General features: G+C 34.4%; 1 protein-coding gene across 2 annotated transcripts in view; it reads left to right on the plus strand.

The window, feature by feature from the left end:
• Window positions 1–25,334, plus strand: part of AGPS (alkylglycerone phosphate synthase) — a 143,915-nt gene that overhangs the window by 48,981 nt on the left and 69,600 nt on the right. For both annotated transcript variants that reach the window (XM_030325400.2, XM_030325401.1), the window contains exons 6-10: window positions 745–816; window positions 2,168–2,247; window positions 7,391–7,471; window positions 21,787–21,912; window positions 24,628–24,736. In XM_030325400.2, the coding sequence (XP_030181260.1) occupies window positions 745–816; window positions 2,168–2,247; window positions 7,391–7,471; window positions 21,787–21,912; window positions 24,628–24,736 (468 nt within the window). The remainder of the gene's footprint in view (window positions 1–744; window positions 817–2,167; window positions 2,248–7,390; window positions 7,472–21,786; window positions 21,913–24,627; window positions 24,737–25,334) is intronic.

Here is a 25,334-nt window from a genome sequence, read left to right on the forward strand (position 1 = left end):
GTCTCCCTACAAGATACTTACTAATTAAAGCATTCTTATAGTAGAGAAACCTGGCAGATTTCTTTATAACCAAATGATGAAAGTTAACATTACCAGAAATGAGACCTGTCTGTATCATGTGCCTCTAGATGTAGCTCTTAAGAAAGGCACAGCATCACTTCTGTGGAATTCCTGCCTAACTGTGTACCTGAATTTAACCATGAGGAGACATAGAAACCCAAATTGAGAGAGATTCTATGAAATAACTGACCCGTGCTTTTCAAAAGTGTCAAGGTCATGAGAATCAAAAATAGACCAAGGAACTGTCTTAGATTAAAGAAGAGTAAGGAGACGTGGCAGCTAAATGCAGCGTGTGATTGGCAGTTCCAGAAAAGGGGGCATTAGTGAAACAATTGGCAAAATTTGAATAAGGTCTGTAAATTAGTTAATAGTATCGTGTAAGTGTAAATTGCTTGGTTTTGTTAATTGAACTATAGTTATGTAAGATATTAATATTTGTGGCTGCTGGGTGAAGGAAATTTTTTGTACCTTATTTGCAATTTTTTTGTAAGTATGAAATCATTTCAAAACAAGAAGTTAAAAAGATAAATAATAAACATTTTGTTTTAATGTAGCCACTTAATGTGTTAAAGAGTACATAAATGATGAAAAAGACACTAAAGAACTTAATAGACCCTCATTTTGCAGGGTTACCTAGCGTTTACTCATGTCCCTGTGATTAATTTATTTCCCTTTTCTCAACAGCATGTCATGATGATGTAGTTAAGATTGTGAATCTAGCGTGCAAATATAACCTTTGTATCATACCAATTGGTGGTAGGTATTATGCCTTTTGAATTTTAATATTATGTAAATGTGTTGTTTTAAATTTAAGATATTTATATTCTAAATATTTGTGCCATCCCTTTGAAAGCAAACATTCTTGTAATTATGATATGTTTTTTCTGAAAAATTGGTTTATGTTATCATTTTATAGTAGGTCTGTTTACCTGAACTGTTTGAGACATGTTGCTCATGGCTTCTTTCCCATGTGGATGCTAGTTGACGCTGTGACTTAATGCTTAAACCAAGAAAATGTTCCCAATTTAGCAATTACTTTATAACCTTTGTCTTTATGGAGAGAATGTTATTTTTCAAAGGCTAAATATACCCAGTGTATACTTTTGGGGAGGAATGCTATGCAGTGTGAAAGATCAACTAAGGCAATGATGATCAGATCACAATACTTTTTAATGTTGAAAAACAGCATTGCTTTGCATTTAAAGACAAATTTGATCTCTCTTGATCTTTTATGAACCACATTTTTTTAATAACTTACACAAGCCAAAGGAAATTGCCTTCACTAACTCAGTTAGCATTGATGGAATGGAAGTGGGACCCCAACAAATCAGGAGCTCCAGATTCCTTCTTCCGCTTATAATTTGGGTTGAATTAAATTCATGGAGAAAAGGCCCTACAGTGTCACTTTCAGGGAAATATTTTTCTGATATCAAAGGACTGTGATAAGCAAATAGTGTTTACTGAGAACACGGTATTATTTTGTACTGGTATTAAGAAAGCATTTTTCGTTTGATAACAAATGTTAATGTAAAACAGGAGTACTTTGTTTACATACTTCTATATATTATTTATTCCATATTAAAATCATCTTTTCACTATTGACATATAAATTTGTTTGAATATTGTGTAATCCAGGCAACTTTAACTTGTTTATATTCTAGTTTATTAAAGTCTTTTTGTATGAGAATATATTATTTCAAATGATAAATGAATCTCATAATTAAGGTAAGGTGTCTTTAGTTGAATTAGGAAGGGTATTTTTTCTTTTAAGCGATATCGCCACAGTAATCTTTAGCTTAGAACTTTTCTAATCATGTTTTTGGAGTTTCACAAATTGCTAGGGGCTTCACTTGAGTGTGCCCAGGGGATGGAGCCATATCCCATTGCTTTCAGCTCCATAATATTTCTTCATTTTGGCATGCAGCATAAAATAAAGGTGAGTTTGCTTTTAGTGTGTTAGCATTTGCAAATTACATTTTGCAAAGTAGAAATAGGTATTACTTTTCTAGTGGGCCTATTTGTATACTTTGTATTAGGAATTTGCCCTAGAAACTTAGCTTAAAAAATAGAATATTAAACATAGCGTTGTTGTTTCCTATTTTGGCAGGAGGAACAAGTGTATCATACGGCTTAATGTGTCCTGCAGATGAGACAAGAACAATTATTTCTTTGGACACTTCACAAATGGTATATGAAAATTTTATTTTTTTTTTTTTTCAACGTTTATTTATTTTTGGGACAGAGAGAGACAGAGCATGAACGGGGGAGGGGCAGAGAGAGAGGGAGACACAGAATCCGAAACAGGCTCCAGGCTCTGAGCCATCAGCCCAGAGCCTGATGCGGGGCTCGAACTCACAGACTGCGAGATCGTGACCTGGCTGAAGCCGGACGCTTAACCGACTGCGCCACCCAGGCGCCCCTGAAAATTTTAGACTTACTTGAAGATAATGTTTGGTTTAAAAAACTCCTTATGACTCAGTCTTAGTTGTCATTATAAAGGTATATTTTTCATTTTGTTTTAAATTTATTTCATCATTATATTTCACCCTTGTCTTCAGGTCCCAGAAAGCTTAGTTCACTCACTTTTAGGCACAGATATTGGTGGTTTCTACCAAATTAGCCTGAGAAATTGATAATTTGAGAGTCATGGATTGGACTATTGATATAGTAGATGACCTGATTTGTATTGTTAAAAGCAAAACACATAATATTGGTTAAAGTTAATTTGGAACACCAAAACTTGTCTCCCCAATTTGTTTTTAAAGTTTATTTTCTTTATTTATTTTGTGAGAGAAAGGGGGTAAGGGCAGAGAGAGAGAGGAAGAGAGAATCAGAATACCAAGCAGGCTCTCTACTCTCTCAGCACAGAGCCCGAGGCTAGGCACAGGGCTCGACCTCACAAACCATGAGTTCATGACTTGAGCCAAAATCAAGAGTTGGATTTTGACTGAGCCAACCAGGCACCCCTGTCCCCCCAATTTTTTAAAAATATTTTTAGATGTTTATTTATTTTTGACAGAGCATGAGCAGGGAGGGGCAGAGAGAGAGGGGAAACACAGAATGAAACAGGCTCCAGTCTCTGAGCTGTCAGCACAGAAGAGTCCGATGCGGGACTCGAACTCACGAGCTGTGACATCATGACCTGAGCTGAAGTCGGATGCTTAACTGACTGAGCCACCCAGGTGCCTCCTGTCCCCCCAAATTTTAATGCTGTTGCATTTTTGCTTGTAGAAGAATAAAGAGCTAATTTGAATGATAGGATTATTTTGTAACATGTTGGCTGATGGTGGTCCAAGAGTTGGACATTATGCCATGTTAAAGCTTTAATTTGGGTATGAATTTAATCTTTATATGAACAACAATATTCATGGTTGCATATTCCTTCATTAGTATAAACAGGTTTTTAAAATTTAATTAATTAGAAATTTTTTTCAAATGGCAAAGTAAAATAGTATATCCATTTTCTAGATTAAGGAATTATTAACATTTTGTAATATTGGCTTTATCTTCCTTTGTTTCTCTACTATTTTATTTTATTATTTTTTCCCAACGTTTATTTATTTTTGAGAGACAGAAACAGAGTGTGAGTGGGGGAGGGGCAGAGGGAGAAGGAGACAGAATCTGGAGCAGGCCCCAGGCTCTGAGCTGTTAGCACAGAGCCTGACACTGGGCTTGAACCCAAGAGCCGTGAGATCATGACCAGAGCCGAAGGTGGACTTTCAACTGACTGAGCCACCTAGGTGCCCCCGTTTTTCTACTATTTTAAAAGCAAATCCTGATATTATGCTACTTACAAGTAAATATTTCTGTGTATCTGTTTTTTTCCTTTTGTAACATTTTATTGTGAAAATGTTTAACCACACAGAAAAGTTGAAAAAAATTTACAATGAACACTCATATACCCACCACCATCATTGTTTCCCTCTGTCCATCCATGAACCTATCTTATTGTTGGATATTTTTTAAAGTAGTAGACATCACTACCATTCCCCCCAAATACTTTGGCTTGTATATCATTACTAGGATTGAAAGTTTATGATTTTTTATAGTTCTTTTTTTTAGGTAAAAGACATGTTTACATAAAATACACACGTCTTAAGCGTACATTTCCGTGAGTTCTGACAAATGTCTACACCTGTGCTAGTCAAATCTCTATGACTTCAGAAAATTCCGAACAAATCCCCAGCCCTCTTCGATCACCCAGAGTAAATCACTTTTAGTTCTAGAACTTCATATAAACAGAATCATATACTACATACTCTTTGGTGTCAGGTTTTTTTCACACAGTATAACGTTTTTGAGATTACTCTGTTCCTGAGTTTATCACTAGTGCATTTCTATTTCCTGTTGAGTGATACTGTATTATATAACTATACCATAGTTTGTTTATCCATTTTTCTATGGATGGACACCTATGCTCTTTCCAGGTTTGGCTTTTATAAATAAAGTTATTATGAATATTCTTGAATAGGTGTTTTTGTAAACATAGGCTTTCATTTCTATTAGGTCAATATGTAAGAGTGGAATTAAATCATAGTAGGTACATGTCAGTTTTACAAGCAATTTCCAGGTCTTTGTTCAGAGTAGTTGCACCATTTTACACCCCCACAAACAATGATAGTTTTAGTTATTCTGTGTATCTGTTTTTAAAAGAACATTTTCTCACTATATTATTGTTGCTCCTGTCAAACTTAAAAACAGTTCCTTGTGTCATTTTTTTTTTTTAATGTTTTTTTTATTTTATTTTTGAGACAGAGAGAGACAGAGCATGAACGGGGGAGGGGCAGAGAGAGAGGGAGACACAGAATCCGAAGCAGGCTCCAGGCTCTGAGCCATCAGCCCAGAGCCTGATGTGGGGCTCGAACTCACGGACCGCGAGATCGCGACCTGGCTGAAGTCGGACGCTTAACCGACTGCGCCACCCAGGCGCCCCAAGTTCATATGGGGATTGAGACAAGACCCACGTTAGCTTTTGGTTGTTTCCTTAAGTCCCATTTTATCTTTCTTTTTTGAATATTGCTGACTTTTGGAGGAACTAGGTGATTTGTAGTATAAATTATATCATATTTTGAATTTGCCTGTCACTTCATCTTGGTATCATTTAACTCTTCCTCTAGGTTTTGTATGTCCTCTGACCTGGAAGTTAGATATAAAGTCTAGTTAGATTCAGGCATAGCTTTAAGTTTTTTTCAGCAAGGGTATCTTGTAGATGATGACATATTTTTTTATGTCATGTCACATCACACATAATATCTGTTTGTCCACTTTAAGTATTGCTAAAATTAATCAGCAGGTTCAGATGGTGATAGGCTGATTATTCTGTAAAGTTTCCCATTAACCTTTGTCCTTATCTCTGAGTTTAAGAGAAGAATCTTCCTTAGAAGATTACCTAAGAGTAGCCTGTTCTGGAATAGACTTTGGAATGTTTTTGAATTTCTGTGTACTGTGTACAAATTTACCACTAAATCTGTTACTGAATTTGTAAAATAGTAATAATACAGAAAGTAATTGTGAAGATTAAATGAGATAAAAGTCTTTACATTGAGTAGATAGATGCTGAAAATTCTGCAGCAGAATTTTAAATGGCAGAATTTTAACCATTTATTTTGTAGAAAAACCTTGTGTATTCACTGCCTTTAATGTTAAACTCTCCTAAATATTATAGTGGATGGGTGGTACTTATAATTGTGATTTGCTTTGAAGTTGATAAGGTATGTGTGCAAGATTTTGCACGAGTACTTCTGGTACAATGTGTACAAAATATGATAATTAGTAATGCCAGTTTTCTACTTAAATATCTACAATAATACTAAGACCTATTGATCTCAAAGTTTTTATTTTATTATTAACTTGTATTGGGTAGTGTATACTAGATATAATAGGGTATCCTATATATTTTCTATACGTTTCTCTATGAGTGCCCATAAAGGTGTTTGTTTGTTTTTCTTTGCCTCCTTTCAGTTTCTTTGATCTACCAAAAATATGTTGGGACCACTGGTAGATACAAGGTGTATAATTACCACAAGCATGTAATCACTTTAACAACCAGTCTACTCGGGGAGAAGTGTATAAGTTATTCAGATTACTGGATTCTGTCTTTTTACCTTACAGTTTAGTACAGACCAAAAGACTCATTTGCCATAGTTATATTGAAATTACTATGTCTTATTGTGAGAGTATAATTAAAATGATAGCTTTACATAACATAAAACAAAAATTACATTCACATATGTCATCTTATTTAATGTTTATCATAATCCTGTGAATTAAACAGTGCAGTTATTTGTATGTGTTCAAATTTGGACTATAAGCAGACAATTTTCATATTGTCTATTGCGTTCTTTCCTTTTTGTTATTAGCTAGACTTACCTGCATTAGTTATTGCCATGAAATTGAAAATATCAAAGTGCAAAGAAAGCTTCTGTGGGATCCAGAAGAAGGTCTATATGTTAATCTGTTTGCTCAGCCAAATAGAAGGGAAAAGAAGTCTGACTTTAATAGTACAAAGTAATTCATACATATAAAAAATTAGGTCAAATAAGAATGTCAAAAACATTCTGTAAACATTTTGTAAGTTGAGCCAGATGATATTCAGTTTCTTCTTTTCAAGTAGGAGGCAGGAGTGTGCTTTGTTTCCTACCCAGAGCCTCTGGCCCTATTTTGGATTAAAAATATAGTAGGAATGCCATTTACTATATGCACATGTCTTTTTTTAATCTCACAATGGCCATCTTCTGATATTCTTAAATTAGATATGATTTATAACTATTAATAGTAGTGCAGATGGTATTTACAGAATGCCAGGAACTTTGTATGCTAAGACTTGGTTTTTGTTTTTTTTTTTTGAGATTTTATTTTAAGTAATCTCTACACCCAGTGTGGAGTGCTCAAACCCACAACCCCAAGATCAGGAGCTGTACACTTCACAAACTATTCCAGCCAGGTGCCCCCATATGCTAAGCTTTTATGTGCAGCATCTCATTTAATCCTTACACCAACCTTATGAGTAGTATTACTATTCACACTGTACAATGAGGAAGCACTAAAAGTAGACAGTTAAATAATTTGCGTAAGGTAAGTACAGTTTAATTCAAATTGATAATGAATAAAGACAGAGTTTATCTTTTAAACCAACTGTTGTGCAATATACTGCCTAAGTTGCTATGTCTGTCATGTTTTATAGTCTGGGATAAATGGAATTTTGTAGTGAGGGTAACCCTACTTGCTTATTTTCTGTCTTGTAACTTGCTACCTTGAATTAGGAAGCTATATTTCCTGAGAAAATGTCAATAGTTCATAGAGATGAGAATTTTTTCTTCATTTGCAACAGAATCGAATCCTCTGGGTTGATGAGAACAATCTGACAGCTCATGTAGAGGCTGGTATAACAGGACAGGATTTGGAAAGACAGGTATGTTACTTCCTTTAATTAACATTTTCAAAATTGCTATATGTCCTCTCTATGAATGGAGTACCTTTCACAGTACATTCACTGAGCAAATTTGTTCAGCTTTTATTGTGGGTCAGGCATTGAGCTAGATACTGAGGATATGGTAGTGAATAAGACACCATCCCTTACCTTTGGAAAGCTTACATTACAATAGAAAATTAGATAAATAGACACTTATGATTCAGAATGAGAATTGCAAGGTGAAGGCTGAATGCAGGGTTTTATGGCTCATCAAATGGGGTTAGGAGGGAAGGAACTGGACAAAGAAGGTATTGCAGAGAATGCAGCTTTTAAAATGAGACTTCAGGATGAGTGAAAGCAAAAAAGTTAATGAGAGTGGAGAGAGCAATCCAGTCAGAGAAAGCAGCAGGTGCAGAGACTTTAAGGGCAGCTGTTGCTCTTGGGGACCTGCAGACAGCTGAGTGTGGCTGAGGTCTAGTGTGTGTGTGTGGGAGAACACACATTCTATATGTTGGGTGGGTGTATGTATAGCAGTGGTAGAGGATGAAGCCAGGAAAACATGAAGAGATCAGACTATAAAGGAGCCTTATAAAGCCCCTTCTAGAAGTTTGAACTTTACCTCTGTATTCAGGTAGTTCTGGCTAGCTCCTGTGTGGAGGATAGATGGAGGGGCACATGAAGGTGGGTAAGAGGCTCTGGCATAATTCAGGCAAGAACTGATAGTGACAATAAAAGAGTAGAAATGGAGCAAAGTGAAACATATTGGACATAGAATTCTCAGAAGTCGATGATAAATTGGATCAACTGGGTAGATATTGGTATTTGCTATTAATTGAACTTTTCAGTGCCTAGTTTCATTGAAAACTGCCCATCTCATGAATTAGTCAAACTCTTGGAGACCTTGTAACACTTTTTGGTATCCTGATGAATTTTTGGAAAGCTTGAGGTTCCTTTCATGGATTCTAAGCATGTAATTATTAAAATGTATTGATTTTCAACCTCCGCAAACATGGTCAGGATGACTATAACTCAGCTGTTGTAAATAAAAATCAGAAAGTTTAATTTGTTGTTAATAATACTGACCACTTTGTTCTACTTGAGTTACAGAGACTCCTCCCTTCTCCATTTTAATGGGACATGGAGATGAGATGGTTGTTGATCTTTTTTTAATTGTCTTTTTCCTTATTTCTTGGTAAAAAGTTGAATGAAATTGGTATGCCACTGACCATTTCTGGATGAAAGGCTTTGAAAAAAATATTAGATTATTATCTTTATTTTTGATTTAATGAACTAAGAACTGGATGAAATTGAACATATTGGTTGAGGCAGTGTTAAAGATCTTCAATAAGCCAAGGTTTTATAGAAGTCAAAGTAATTACCTTTGTTAATTACTATAGTTTATAATATAATGAACTTAATACACACACACACACACACACACACACACACAAAATGAACTTAAGTGGGGGCAGAATAATAGTATTTAATGAAAAAAAACCTGTAAAAAGTCCTGTATTAGTCTTCCATTATGTCTGAATGAGGCCCTAGCAACACAGCAATTTTTTTATAACAAAAAGTGGCCTTTCATGTCTCTAATTTTATGTCTTTGATTATAGCATTTGATGTAGTATTTTAACCTTTCCAAGTTTTTTTTTAAAGGTTAGAATTAAAACTCAACGAACATATTTCCTTGAAATTTAAATGACATTTTCCTAGACTAGGAACTTCTGATATTTTACCTACTAGTTCATTTCCCTAAATGCCAATATAGAACTTTCTTTTTTGCCTCCAGTAGACTGTAATGTAGTTTCTATAGCTGTTTCAATCCCAGTTCAAGTTTTTCCTCATTAAACTTCTGTACCCTTCAGTTTCTTAATCAGCTGAGGTAACCAGCTTAAAACATCCTGCTTTTTCCTTCTAGAAATTCTTAAATGACACAAATGTATTAGCTGGGTAGCACAGGTTTTAATCTCTTCAGCTTATAGATTTACACTGATTTTAATATACATAAAATTTAAGAGAGGTCATTAATATGTCAATTGTGGATTTGGGAATTTGTTTCTAGGCTTATTAAAGTTTTGGCTACTGTATTTTATTAGTTAATAGTCTGGGGATGTGTGACTTACGTTTTTACTCCCAAGGACTCGTTTCCCTGTGCCTTAGTTTCTTTATCTATGAAATAGAGGTAATAATTCCTACTTTATATATATTTTAGGAAGAAATAAGTTAATCATGTAAAGTGCTTAGAACTTTTATTCATTTCACTAATTTTTATTGAGCACTATCTGTACTTCATTGAAGCACAGCTGACTTTAAATATTCCTTTTATGTGCCAAAGACTTCTATATTTATAACATCATCTTAGAGTTCTTTCTTGAACTCTATAGAGACTTATATTTTCAGTTGCCCTGTTGATGTCTCCACTTTGCATATATAATAGACATTTTAAACTCAATATTTTAAAAATTGAATTTCCGTTTTCCCTTCACAATTTGCTTATTCTTTATCCTTCTCATTCTCAGTTGATGGGAATTCAGTTCTTGTGCAGCTTGGGGCAATATCCTTGGAGTCATTTGTTCTTGTTTCACTTTATAATAATTTCACTGAGGTATAATTGGCATACAATAAATTCCACTTATTTAAAATGTACAACTTGATATGTTTTGGTACACAAGTATAACCATGAAACCATCACCACAATCAAGATAATGAACACATGTACCAAACCCAAAGATTTACTCTTGCTTCTTTATAATCCTCTCTATCCCAGTCTTACCCCCACCCCTGGCAGTCATTGATCTGCTTTCTATCACTGTAGATTTGTTCAAATGTGCTACAGTTGTACTAAATCTAATCATGCACTCTTTTTGAGGGTAGATTGACGGTATGACTTCTTTCGCTAGGCATAATTGAGATTAATGAATATTGTTGCATGTATCAATTAGTTTATTCCTTTTTATTGCTCAGTAGTATTCCATCATATAGATATACCACTATTTATCCATTCACTTATTGTTGAATATTTGGATTATTTCCAGTTTGAGGCTGTTACAAATAAAGCTGCTATGAACATTCATGTGAAAATCCTTGTATTAACGTATACTTTCATTTCTCTTGGGTAAAAAATCAAAAAATGAAATGGCTAAATCAAATGGTAGGTACATATTTACATTTTTGAAAAACTACCAAACATGTTCCCAGAGTGCATCATTTTATATTCCTACTAGCACTGTGTAAGAGTTCCAATTTCTCTACATCTTCTCCAATATTTGTTAATGTTTTAGGCATTCTAGTAGATGTGTTACAGTATCTCATTGTGGTTTTAATTTGTATTTTTCTAGTTAGTAGTGATGTTGAACATCTTTTCAAGTGCTATTTGCCATCCAAATATCTTCTCTGGTGAGGTGTCTGTTCAAGTTATTTGCCCAATTTTTAAATTGGGTTGTTTGTTTTCTTATTGTTGAGTTTTGAGAATTCTTTACATATTCTGGATATAAGTTCTTTTGCAGGTATATACTTCAGAAATATTTTCTCCCAGTCTGTGGCTTGTCTTTTCATTCTCTTGACAGAGTCTTTTGAAGAAAAGATGTTTTTTATTTTGATGAGTTTCAAAACATATTTAAGTTTTTACTTTATATATCATGCTGTTGCTGTCATGCTTTGCTTTAGCTTAGGATACAAAGATTTTCTCCCATTTAAGTTTCATAGTTTTTATTTTACATTCAAGTTTCTGATGAGTTTTGAAGGTTTTTGAGTTAATGTTTATGTATGGTGCAAAGGATGGATTGAAGTTCTTTTTTTTTTTTTTGGCATATGGCTATCCAGTATTTTCAGCACCATTTGTTGAAAAGATTACCCTTTTTTCATTTGACTTAGCACCATCATAAAAAGTTTGTTGTCCATATATGTGTGCATCCTGGGCTCTATTTTGTTTCATTGATCTTTTGTATATCTTTATGCCAGTACCAGATAGTTTGGATCACTGCAGCTGTATCATAAATCTTTTTCAAAGTTGTTTTGGCTATTTTAGGTTATTTGTATTTCCCTATGAAATTTATAATCACCTGTGAACTTTTGTTTAAACAAAAAAAGCCTGTTGAGATTTGATTGAGATTGCACTGACTCTGTGTCAATTTGGGGAGAACTGACCTCTTAACAATATCGATTCTTTTGACCCATGAACATGGTATGTCCCTAGTTTTTTTTTTATGTCTATAATTTCTCTTAGTAGTATCTTGTGTTTTTTTTGTAAAATCCTTCATGTTTTTTAAAATAAGCTTTGTCCCTAAGTATTATATATATTTTTGATGCTATAGTAAATGGTATTTTAAAAATTTGGCATGGGGGGACACTTGGGTGGCTCTGTTGGTTAAGCGTTTGACTCTCGGTTTTCGCGCAGGTCACTATCTTGCGGCTTAATGGGTTCAAATCCTGCATTAGGCTCTGTGCTGCATTAGGCTCCTGCTTGGGATATTCTGTCTGTCTCTCTCTGTCTCTCTCTTCTCCCCCCCACCTCCCGTTGCTCTCTCTGCCCCTTTCCCACTCGTGCTATCTCTGTCTCTCTCAAAATAAATGAATAAACCTAAAAAAATTTTTTTTCAGTTTCTGAATGTTCTTTATTAATATGTGTAAATACATTTGAGAGTCTAGAGATTACTAAAAAAGTACACAAGAAAAAAAGTGTAGAAATACAATTGATTTTTGTGTACAGATCTTATATCTAACAACCTTGCTAAATTCATGAATTCTAAAAGTTTTCTTATAGCTCCTATTGGATTTTCTATATATATGATCATGTCCTTTCTTAATAAAGACAGTTTTACTTCTTTCCTTCCAATCTGTATGCCTTTATTCCCTTTTCTCACCTGATTGTGGTGGTTTGTGCTCTAATACAATGTTGAAAAGAAGTGAAAGTGGACATCCTTGCATTATTCCTGATTTAGGAGAAATGCATTTAGTCCTTTACCATTAAGTGTGATGTTAACTATAGGTTGTTGTTGTTGCTTTGGTTTTGTAGATACCCTTTATCAAGTTGAGGAAGTTTTTTCTGTTTTAGTTTTCAGAGTTTTTATTAGGAATGGATTTTGTATTTTGTCGAATTCTTTTTTGTGTGTTAGGGGGGAAGATAAGGTAATTTGAGGCCATTCCTCTTTTTAAATAAAGCTGATTTTCATTACTTTAAATTTCCCCCAACTACTGCTGTAGTGGTATTCTACAAATTTTGATATGTCTATTCATTTTCATTCATTTCAAAGTACTGTATTTTTCTACTTCCTTTTTGATTTTTTTCTTTGACCATTGGATACTTACAAGTTATTTAATTTCTAATTATTGGGGGGATTTTTCCAGGCATCTTTCTGTTACTGATTTCCATGTTAATATCATTGTGTTCAGAAAACATTTATATGATACGAATCTTTTCAACTTAATTGATATTTCTTTTATGGCCCACAGTAAGGTCTGTCTTAAGAATGTTCTATCTAGGGGCGCCTGGGTGGCGCAGTCGGTTAAGCGTCCGACTTCAGCCAGGTCACGATCTCGCGGTCCGTGAGTTCGAGCCCCGCGTCGGGCTCTGTGCTGACGGCTCAGAGCCTGGAGCCTGTTTCCGATTCTGTGTCTCCCTCTCTCTCTGCCCCTCCCCCGTTCATGCTCTGTCTCTCTCTGTCCCAAAAATAAATAAACGTTGAAAAAAAAAAAAAAAAGAATGTTCTATCTATACTTGGAAAGAATTTGTCTTCTGATGCTATTGGTTGAGAGTAGTCTACAATTGTTGATTAGGTCAAATTGATTTACAGTGTTGTTTAGGTCTTCTATATTTTTTCTTATTTTCTGTCTACTTGTTCTATCATTTATTGAGAGAGGAGAATTAACCTATCACCTATCATTGTAGACCTGTCTTTTTTTTTTTCCTTGCAGTTCTGTCAGTTTTCTTCTTTTCATCTTGATTAATGAACCATTTTCTTTCCTCTGAAATCTGCTTCATCTAATATTAAAATAGCCATTCCAGTTTTCTTTTGATGGTTGTTAACTTGGGATATCTTTTCCTTTTTCCATTCTTTTAACTGATTTTTATTTTTATATTTAAAAATTTTCTTGTAGACACCATAAAATTGGGTCTTTTCCTTTTTATCTAGCCTGACAGTCTCTACCTTTAATTGGGATATTTAGACCATTTACCTTCAATGTAGTTTATTGACGTGGTTCAGTTTAAATTGTCATTTTGGTATTTGTTTTCTGTATTTTCCATCTGTTTTTTTTTCTTTTCCACTTTTACTAACTTTTTGGATTAAACATGTTTTTTGATACCATTTTATCTGTTTTGTTTCTTTATTAGCTATAACGTTTTGTTTTGTTTTATTGTAAAGGTTGTTTTAGGGTTTATAGTATATGTCTTTAATTTAAAACAGTCTATCTTCAAGTGATAATATAACACCCCACTTCAGAGTTTAGTAGGAGAACCTTACAGTATTATATTCATTTTCCCTTCATCTACTTTGTGCTATTGTTGTCATATATTCTGCTTTTACATATGGTATAAAGCCTACAATATATTATTACTACTTTTGTTGAAATAATCAATTATCTTCTTTTAAAGATATTTAAATAACAAAAGAAAATATCTTATATATTTATCCATCTAGTTACCCTTTCCAATGTTTTTAATTCCATTTGATGTTATTTTCCTTCTGCTTGAAGGACTTTTATTATTTTTTGTGACAGCATTGTATTTATCTTTAAGTAAGCTCTACATGCAATATGGGTCTTAAGCTTATGACCCTGAGATCAAGAGTTGCATGCTCTACTGACTAAGCCAGCCAAGTGCTCCCTTCTTTTATTATTTATTATTTTTATTTTTTTAATGTTTATTTATTTGGGGGGGTGGGGAGGAGAAGGAGAGAGAGAGGGAAACACAGGATCTGAAGCAGTCTCCAGGCTCTGAACTGTCAGCACAGAGCCCAACACGGGGCTTGAAGCCACAGACCACGAGATCATGACCTGAGCCAAAGTCAGACATAAACTGATTGAGCCACCCAGGCGCCCCTCTATTTTTATTGTTTTAAGTTTGTTTTAATTCCAGTATAGTTAATATGCAGTGTTATATTAGTTTCAGAGATGCAATACAGTGATTCAGCAGTTCTGTACATTAATCAGTGCTCATCATGATAAGAGTACTCTCAATACTCTTTACCTGTTTCACCCATTCCCTCACCAACCTCTCCTCTGGTAACCATTAGTTTGTTCTCTATAGTTAAGAATCTGTTTTTTGGTTCATTTCTGTTTTTCTTTGCTCCTTTGTTTTCTTTCTTAAATTTGAAGGATTTCTTTTAAATATTTTTAGTGTGAGTCTGCTGTTCATGAATTCTTTCTACTTTTGTTTGCTAAAAATCTTCATTTCATTTTTTTAACACTTTATGGTTTTTTAGAGAAGTTTTAGGTTTACAACAAAATTGAGAAGAAAGTACAGAGGTTTCCATATGTACCCTGTCCCCACACGTAACATAGCCTTCCCCATTATCAACATCATTCACCAGAATGGTGGGGTTTTTTGTTTGTTTGTTTTACCAAGGATGAACCTATGTTGGCACATCATAATTACCCAAAGCTCATAGTTTATCTTAGGGTTCACTTTTGTGTTGTATATTCTATAGGTTTGGACAAATATACAATGACATAAGTATCCAACATTATAATATTATATAGAATATTTTCACTACCCTAAAAATCCTCAACTCCTCTCTCTCCCTCCTACTCCTGGCAACTTCTGACCTTTCTATTATCTTCATAGTTTTGCTTTTTCCAGAATGTCTTATAGGTGGAATCATAGAGTATGTAGCCTTTTTAGATTGGCTGCCTTAATTTAGTAATAATTCATTTAAGGTTCCTTCATGTCTTTTCATGGCTTGATAGCTCATTTCTTTTTAGCACTGAATAATTTCCGTTGTCTGGATTTACCATAGCTTATTTATCTATTTACCTACTGAAGGACATCTTGGTTGCTTCCAAGTTTAGGCAATTCGTGAATAAGCTGCTATAAACATTTGTGTGCAGGTTTTTATGTGGACATACGTTTTCAACTCCTTTGAGTAAATACCAAAGTGGAGAATTTCTGGATGGTAAGAGTATGTTTAGTTTTGTAAGAAACCACCAGATAGTCTTCCATAGAGGCTCTGTGCCATTTTGCATTCCCACCACCATTATATGAGAGTTCCTGTTGCTCCATGTCCTCATCAGCATTTAGTGTTGTCAGTGTTCTGGATTTTGGCCGTTCATATAGGTGATATCTTGTTGTTTTAGTTTTTGTTTCCCTGATGATATATGATGTGAAGCATCTTTTCTTATGGCTTATTTGCTATCTTTGGTGAGGTCTGTTAAGATCTTTGGCCCATTTTTAAATTGGATTGTTTTCTTATTGTTGAGTTTTAAGAGTTCTTTGTATTATTTGAGATAACCATCTTCTATCAGGTGGGTTTATTATTTTTATCTTTGGCAATTTTTTTTTTCCAAGCTTGTGGTTTGTCTTATAATTTCCTTATATTATTTTTGCAGAGCAGACATTTTTAATTTTAATGAAGTCTAGCTTATCAGTTATTTCTTTCACGGATTGTGTCTTTGGTGTTGTATCTAAACATCGTATCCAAGTTCATTGCACTTTTCTTCTTTGTTATCTTTTGGGAGTTTTATAATTTTGCATTTTACATTTAGATCTATGATCCACTTGAATTCATTTTTGTAATGGATGTTTTTAGATTCATTTCTTTTTTTGCATGTGGATGTTTAGTTGTCTTAGCAATATTTATTGAAAGGCTATTTTGTTCCATTGTATTCCTTTGCTCTTTTTTTTATTAAAAAAATTTTTTTTAATGTTTTTATTTATTTTTGAGAGAGGGAGAGAGCATGAAGCAGAGGAGGGGCAGAGAGAGAGACACACAGAATCTGAAGCAGGCTCCAGGCTCTGAGCTGTCAGCACAGAGCCCAATGCGGGGCTCGAACTCATGAACTGTGAGATCATGACCTGAGCCGAAGTCGGACGCTCAACTGATTGAGCCACCCAGACACCCCTTGTCTTTGCTCTTTTATCTAAGATCAGTTAAGTATATCTCTGGGCTCTCTGTTCTGTTCCATTGATCTATTTTTTGGTTCTTTCCCCAAAACCACATTGTTTTGATTCCTTAGTTTTGTAGTAACTCTTGAAGTTGGGCAGTGTCAGTCTACTTCCTGGCTCTTAGTTCTCCTTCAAATTGTGTTGGCTATTCTGGGCTTTTTTGCCTTTCTATATAGACTTTAGGATTAGTTTGTCAGTATCTATAAATAACTTGGGATTTTGGTTGGGATTGTTACACTGAATCTATAGATCAATTTGGGAAGAACTTACATCTTGATAATGTTGAATCTTCCATGAATATGAAATATCCCTTCATTTATTTAAACCTTTGATTTTATTCATCAGAGTTTTCATCATAGATCTTGTACACATCTGTTAGATTTATACCTAAGTATTTCATTTTGGGGGCTCTAATATAAATGGTATTATGTTTTAAATTTTAAATTCCATTGTTCCTTGTTGGTATATAGGAAAGCAATTGAATTTTGTGTATAAATCATGTATCCTGTAATCTTGCTTTAATTGCTTATTAGTTCGAGGTCACCACCTGTGTTTTCAAAGATATTTTAACTGAGTGTAGAATTGTAAGTTGACAGTGTCTTTCCTTCAGTAATATAAAGATGTTGCTTTGCTCTTGTCTCACTTTACTGTTTCTGACAAGAAATTAGATGTTACCCTTATCTTTGTTCATATGTACATTCTGTGTTTTTTTCCTCTGGTTGCTTTTAAGATTTTCTTATTTCTGGTTTGAATATTTTGATTGTGATGGACTTGGTGTAGTTTTTTGTGTGTTTCTTATATTGAAGATTTGTTGAGCTTCCTTTATTTTTTGGTTTATAGTTTTCATCACATTTGGAAAATTTTTGGCTATTATTTCTTCAAATATCTGTCCCTCCCTCCCTTACCTGACCTTTAGGGACTGTTTACTCATGCGTTAGGCTGTTTGAAGTTCCACAGCTCACTGCTGCTCTTTTCAGTTTTTTCTTTAGTTTCTTTTGCTATGTCTTAGAGTTCACTAATCTTTTATTTGCTGAGTATATTTTACTCTTAACCCCATCAAGTGTATTTTTTTTTTATCTCCAACATTGTATTTTTTACTTTTTTTAGATGTTTAATTTGGGTCTTTCTGTGTTTTCTGTGTCGACTCTTTGAACATATGGAATACAGTTAAATAACTATTCTGATGTCCTGGTCAGCTAATTATAACGTCTCTGTTAGTTCTAGGTTGGTTTTGATTATTCACCTCATAATGATTATTTTCCTCATTATAGGTTGTGTTTTCCTGCTTCTTTGTATGCTTAGTAATTTTTTTATTAAGTACCAGACATCATGAATATTATCTTACTAGGTCTTAGATATTTTTCAATTCTATAAAAAGTATTTTTTAGCTTTTTTCTGGGATGTAGTTATTTGGAAATAGTTTGATCCTTTAGTTATTGCTTCTATGATCTTTTAGGTGGATTCAGAGAAGTGCTCAATCTGAGACTAATCATTCCTCATTAGTGAGGAATGACCATCCTGGGTGTTCTACCTCATGTTCTGTGAAGGAAAAGTATTCCAAGTCAGGCTGGTGGGAACAGGTTTCTGGCCCTGTATGAGTCCTGGTACTTTTCTGTAATCAGTTTGGATTATTTTTCCTCGGGTCCTGGGTAGTTTCCTCACTTGTATATGCTTTTCATTGCTCTGCTGACTACTTGAGGGGGACCATCTGCCAGTCTCCAGGGTTCTCTCTCTGTGCTGCTCTCTTCTCTTTGGTACTTTGTCTTGTGAATTCTAATGCTTTGGTTTTCCACAACTCCAAGCTCCCATCTCCTCACCTCACAGTGTTTTCCAGAGTTGTGCCTGGATTCCCTTTCTCTGCATTGCAGCCGGGAGTTAAGCCAGGGACAGTCATAGTGTTCGTTTCCTTTATTTGCTTTCTCATAAGCAGTCCTTTGTTACCTCATGTCCAGTGTTTAAAGACTTTTGTTTGGGGTTTTTTGTTTTTTTCATGTGAGAGGGTAAATCTAGTTCCTTTTTGCTTAAACTTGGGTAGAGGCAGATGTCCCTGCTGTACTTTTAGTTTTTTCATTACACTTCTAATTGTTCTGTCTTAATTTAATTATGTTTCTTGTTAACTTCAGTCCCTTCTTTGTATAATAACAAGCTCTACAATCTAGGATTTGCTCTTAGTAATATTTCTGAGGCTTAGAGCATAAGGAGTCAGTAAATATTTGTTGTCTTAATATTGAATGGGGTACAGAAGTAAGATAATATTCTTATTCCTTTTTATGGCATACAGATGGAGAGGAGAGGTGATTTTGTTTAAAAGGGATATTTGGTTAACTGTATGAGTTAAATCTGTAAATCTTTCTTCAGATTGTTCTTAGCAGCTAATGGCATTAACAAAGACATAGTAAAGGCACAGACTTTTAAAAGAAGTGGCTGAATGTATATGATCAGAGATACCATTAATTAAGCACTTAACTATATGCCAAAAATTGTTTCTTATTAGTGTACTGTAGCATGCAAATTTTCTGGGAAGCATAATAATAGATGACAAGTTTCAAATTCAGCTTCTTAACCATTCACTTATTCACTTACCTAGTAGGCAGGTTGTTAGGTTTTAAAGAAGTAGATTTAAAATGGTGTGCTGGGTAGAGCTCCCTGAGCATAGAGACAGTCTTTTTTCTCCCTCCCTCCCTCCCTCCCTCCCTTTCTTTCTTTCTTTCTTTCTTTCTTTCTTTCTTTCTTTTGTCCTCATTTCATAGCTTTACATGACTTTATAATTGGAGAAGGTAATGAACTAGCCTACCAGACATAAGAGGCATATTATTACATCTAATATTGATGTACTTACAGAAGCAGTATAGATTTAATTTGCTTTGGTGTAGGTAACATGGATATTTTGTCATGAGAATATGTGAAAACTCCCTGTTTAGTGCTTAGGGCATCTAAGGGCTCTATTGCCGGAGTCCAGCTCTAGCAGGTTCCCGAAGGATGAACGACGTTGGCGAAAAAGTGAAAATAAAACAAAACAAAAATAAAAGTGGACACAGACAACAGCAGTGTGTTGTTTATGAAAGCAGGCCACTTTATTGTGGCAAACGTGGCATTATATTTGTTAGCAATTTCCTTGTAGCATGCGCCATCTATGTTTTCTAGCATTATCTAATTCTAAAAATGTTCCTATGTGTAATCACCCTTTAAGGAATAACATGGTTATTTTCTCATAACATTCCCTCCTGCCCTTTGCTTATTGATTAATTTCTTACTTTATTTTCATTATGTATCTATGTTTATCTATAATCTATAGAGCATTTGCTTTGCTGTTTTCATGAAAGGTCATCTATCTCTCAACACCTCAAGTGGAACAGTTACAGGACATGACCTCTTAGTTGTTTTCCTGAACCACTTGTGGTTTGAGGAACAAGTGTTCGCCTCGGTCCGAGTGTGAGGAGGAGGCCAAGAGGGCGTTAGGAACGCACGCCTTATGCATTCTCAGAGAGACAATGCACCTAGGAACTAATGAACCATTCTGTACTTTAACCAACTAGGTTCAGTCATCACCTGGAATGCCTCCTGGGGGCCAAGTGGGCCTAGGGGTTGGAGTATCTTGTGCCCACAGATTCACTCCTTAGTTGCCGGAGTGGGGCTTTTAAATCCATTTATTCCTTCCTTGGCTGGGAAATGTATGGGGCTATCCTTCCTCTAGGTAGAGGAGTCTTTATAGGGGGTGGCAAGGGCTAGATGTAGGGCCGCACAGTTTCCTTGCGGAACCTTATTTCCTTCCCCAGTGGTTCTTTTCCCAGGGGGCCTGTCGAGGGCAGTTCCCCAACAGACAATTCCCCAGGTACTTTTATTAAGGCCAAATTACATAAAAGCAGGAGTACAAGAAGCTTCACTGTCGGTGGGCCGCCCTGCAGTCCCGATCCGTCCACACCCGGGCCCTGCCGTCAGGCTGGCTGGATAGCTCGGCTTCTGCCACTCTATGAATGTTTTTTCTTTTTCTTCTAATTTCAGAAAAATTGAGTAATAGTGGTCTTTTTTTTTTTTTTTTTTTTGAGAGTAAATAGTACAAATATAGATTGGGAACTAGAAAGAAATATAAAATAACAGTCTGATAATCTTCATTTTAAAATTGTTCATTCATGTATTTAAGCTCCTTATTTGTGAGTAGTTAATAACCTCTTAAAATTAAATAAACATTTTGAATATTTAGTGAAAATAATCTATTAACAGTTGATGTCTTTCTAAATCTTTTTTTTCCTAGCAAAACAATTAGAAAAGATAAATAATTTGCAACTTACCAGGTTCTCTCACTTTGGATCACAACTTTTACACCATACTTAACAGATACAAACATAGCTGACATATTCTACATCTCTGCATGGCTTACTTGAAAAATAGAAGCAGTTGCTTAACTGGATGACTATCAAAACGGTCAATACAGATTGATGGGCTTGAGTGCAGTAGACAGTGGATGTGCAGATGGTGGTGTCTGTACCATTTGACATGAGATGGCTGAGTCTTTAAAATGATTTCAGTGGAATGGCTTTGGTGGTGTTGCAGTAAAGGGCATCCATTCAACTTCAGGTGCTGTGCAGATGGCAAAGCCAAGCTAATATAGAAAAATGAGAAACAAGTGACTAATGTACAGGAATGCATGATCTGCATCACAAATAAATGATGGTATTACATACAGGAAACCTAGCCAGATGGCTGTACATTAAAACACATGACTCCTTGAGAGAATTAAGTGCAGGCAATTTGCTTAGATTTTGTGCAGGCCTGCTGCATATTATATTAGGGTAGGGAGATCAGGAGATTAAGTGCTTTATTTATTGAAAGTGTTTAGGTGAAGTTGGCAGTTATTTAAGCATAATCTGATCTCCATAAGTACTTAAGTTGTGTCTTTGTGGTTAAAAACAAAGTAGGGAGAGTAGTTGGTATTTTAAAATAAAAGGATCTAATGAAGAAGATTGGCTAGCAAACCTGTGGAATTGTCTTTTGGTCCACATTTTTCAGTTTTGTAAGGTTTTCCACTAGGCAAAAGCTTAAAAATTGTTTTGGATGAGCATGACAAAAGTATTTCTTTTTCTATATAGGTTTTAATGAGTCCAAATACCAGTGACAAGTAGACATTTTAAAGTGTGAAGAGTTAATGTGTTGAGTGCTGTGTTAAATGGGATCATTTTCACTAGTAAAATATTACATTTGTTTTGTTTTTCAGCTTAAAGAAAGTGGTTATTGTACAGGTCATGAACCGGATTCCCTGGAATTCAGCACTGTGGGAGGATGGGTATCTACTCGGGCATCGGGCATGAAAAAGAATATCTATGGCAATATTGAGGACCTGGTAAATTTTTTTTTGGTTATTATGTAATAAGTGATTAGTCTATTATTATAAAGTGATTAAAGCCTTTTTTTTAGAGTTGGATGGTAGAGCCCTAAATCAGTATACCCTTTTTGATTATAGTAAAGTTGACTATATATAATGGAGGCAGTTAAAAGATAAATGTGGTCATTATTTACGAGTGCTCCTTTTCAAGTGACTGATATTTAAGCTTTGTAGATGCTTCATAGTATCAGTTGTAAAATGTATAAATATTATTTTATAAGCCTCATGGAGCCTCAGTCTTCAGCTACCAAGGTTTTAGTCTATTTAGGTGATCTCATCACTGCTACTCTTTTTGTGCCTTAGGAGAGTTTATACTTAATTTTCTTAAAAATTGTTTTCTGTATACAATTAAAGAGCCTGATTGAAAATGTCCTAGTAGGTGGCAGTATCACCAATAATGGTTTATGTGCACCCCATTTTATTTTAGCTCATCTGGTACCAGTGGTCTTGGAATTAGTGTGATAATAATTTAACTATGGACATCCTGGCTAGGGATTAGGTATCATTTGTTCTATCTGTAGCTTTCCCAGTGAGTAGTTGTATGATCTTGTACAAATTGGATCACCTTTCTAAATTGCAGTTTCCTTTTCTGTAAAGTAGAATGACATTCACTGCACAGAATTATTTTAAGTGTGTATTATAAACACTTAAAATGTTTGCACTACCTTGTTTTTTTTAAATTGAGGATATTTTAGAAATCACTATTTTTTTTTTTTTTTTTGCAAATTCAATTTCAGAGGAGAGAATTTAATCCTTTTGCTATTGGATTGTTAAAAACTTTATCATAGTTAAGCAAACATTTAGTACTGCTAAAGCATGTAATTTATTTTAATCCTTTTTTTGAAAATCCTTAAGATCACAAATTATAAGCACATATCCTAAGGTGCTTATTTGCATGTGTATACCTAGCTTTTAATATAAAAAAGAATGATGCTGTGTTTGATCTAGTCTTTAAACTGTTATCAATATATTAACTTATAAATGAACATAGATGTACACATCATTTTTAGAATGCATATAATTCTTCTACCAATAATTCATAGTTTATTAAAGTAACTCCCTATTAATGAATGTTTAAATTATTCTTGATTTTAAAATTGTAGAAAATAAAGGGGAAAGTATCCTTTTTAGTAATTTCTTTAGTATACATCTTTTTAATCACTTTCTTTGGGCAGGTTCCTAGAGCTTGATTTGTTGCATCAAGATGTTTATGTTTTTGTGTCTTTGGGTCTTTATAGCCAAGTTGCTTCATAGAAATTGTTAATCAACATTCCCACTAGCATTATGAGAATCTTTATTTTACTGGACCTTTTATTTATATTTTTGTCTTTTAATTTTTTATTTATTTAATTGCTTCTGAACGTAAACTTTTAAAGTGTGCTTATTGGTGATTTTTAGTTTTTGTTTTGTGAATTATTGATGTCCTCTGCTCAGTTCCTTAAATAATAAATAGACTATTTTTGTTTATCTGTCAAAAAGGCATTGCAAAAATGTGTTGGATTTTCACTTAACCATTTCCTGATTTGGATCTCAGGAACTATTTTTGAGTGACCCTTCAATATGCTTACTTCTTTAGTGGTGTGAGACCTATACTACACACATATCTCTTTTCTACTCTTTTTTTTTGTTTTTTTTAAATGTTTATTTTTGAGAGGGGGGTAGAGAGAGAGAGAGAGAGACAGAGCATGAGTGGGGGAGGGGCAGAGAAGGGTGAGACACAGATTCTGAAGCAGGCTCTAGACTCTGAGCTGTCCTCACAGAGCCCCATGCAGGGCTTGAACTCATGAACTGTGAGATCATGACCTGAGCCGAAGTCAGATGGTTATCTGACTGTGCCACCCAAGCACCCCTCTTTTCTTCTCTTTAATTCAATCACATCATCTCCCTCTTCATCCCATTTTTTACCTGATCATAATTAATATTTCATTCTTTTCACTCTTTTCTACTAAGTGGGCAAAGCAAATAAGTTGTGGGTGGGAATAAGGCAAGAATAAATTTTTTCTTAGAATTCTAAGCATCTGGATCAGTGCTTGATGTGAATAATAGTGCTTCATAAATATTGTTAAACGAGTGAAGGAATGAACCTGTTAAAATATGACCATTGCTTATTTTTTTTCATCCTTTAGTTCTTTAAACCAAACTAAATTTGGTTTAAAGAAAAGTGCTTTTCGGGGCGCCTGGGTGGCTTGGTCGGTTAAGCGTCCGACTTCGGCTCAGGTCATGATCTCACGGTCCGTGAGTTCAAGCCCTGCGTCGGGCTCTGTGCTGACGCTTAGAGCCTGGAGCCTGTTTCCGATTCTGTGTCTCCCTCTCTCTCTGCCCCTCCCCTGTTCATGCTCTGTCTCTCTCTGTCTCAAAAATAAATAAACGTTAAAAAAAAATTTTTTTTTAAATTAAAAAAAAAAAGTGCTTTTCATTTTTTAAGATGATGAATATACCCAAACCATTAATATTATTAGAATGATTTCCCCCCCTTTTAAAGTTATATAAAACTTATTTTTAGTCTAAGAATTATTAGAAGGTACTAGAATTCTGAAGGGTGTCATCATTTATCACTTAATCCAATGTTTTTAAAAGTAGAGTTTTTTTTAAATATATATGGACGTGTGTATACACACACACACCATTCACTGACAAATATGTAGAATTTATATCGTGCATTGTATTAAACAGGTGGTTCATATAAAAATGGTAACACCTAGAGGTATAATAGAAAAAAGCTCTCAAGGACCTCGTATGTCAACAGGCCCTGATATCCATCACTTCATCATGGGATCTGAAGGTAAATATAACTAAATTTATTATGAAAAAATAGAGGTTAGTGACTAGTTTTGTGAAAATCTGTGATATTGTGATATAAGATCTTTGAAAGAAAGGCATGTTTTATGTATTTAAAGGTGATTTTTTTTTAGTTTTATTACTTTAATTTAGTACTTCATAGTAGTTTTTATTATGAGAACATCTTATTAAACATCCTTTTACATTTTGGTTTTTTATAGTTTTAGAGATAACTTAGTCTTTTTGGTATTTTATTTTTATTTTAGACGTTTCAGTCCATGATTTTAGGAAGAGTAGCTGTTAAGATTTAAAATGTTTGCTTTAAAATTTTATATTATTCTCTATTCTTGTCTGAATTATCAGGGGGGAAGGGACTGAGAAAGTATTGTGTTAGTGTCTTGTCTTTCTGTAGTTGTATCTTTTGTTACTTGCTATTTGATTCTTTGAAGAAGTGGAATTTAAAATTCTGTTGATTTACATATCTTTTAAAACTTGTTTTTTTTGTTTGTTTTTTTTTTTTTACTACTTAACTAGTATTCTTTGCTTGGTTACTTAATGCTGGGTGAACTAGAATGTAGTTCTTTATCTTATACAAAACATTT

The sequence above is a fragment of the Lynx canadensis genome, chromosome C1, assembly GCF_007474595.2.
Source record: "Lynx canadensis isolate LIC74 chromosome C1, mLynCan4.pri.v2, whole genome shotgun sequence".
Lineage (NCBI taxonomy): Eukaryota > Metazoa > Chordata > Mammalia > Carnivora > Felidae > Lynx > Lynx canadensis.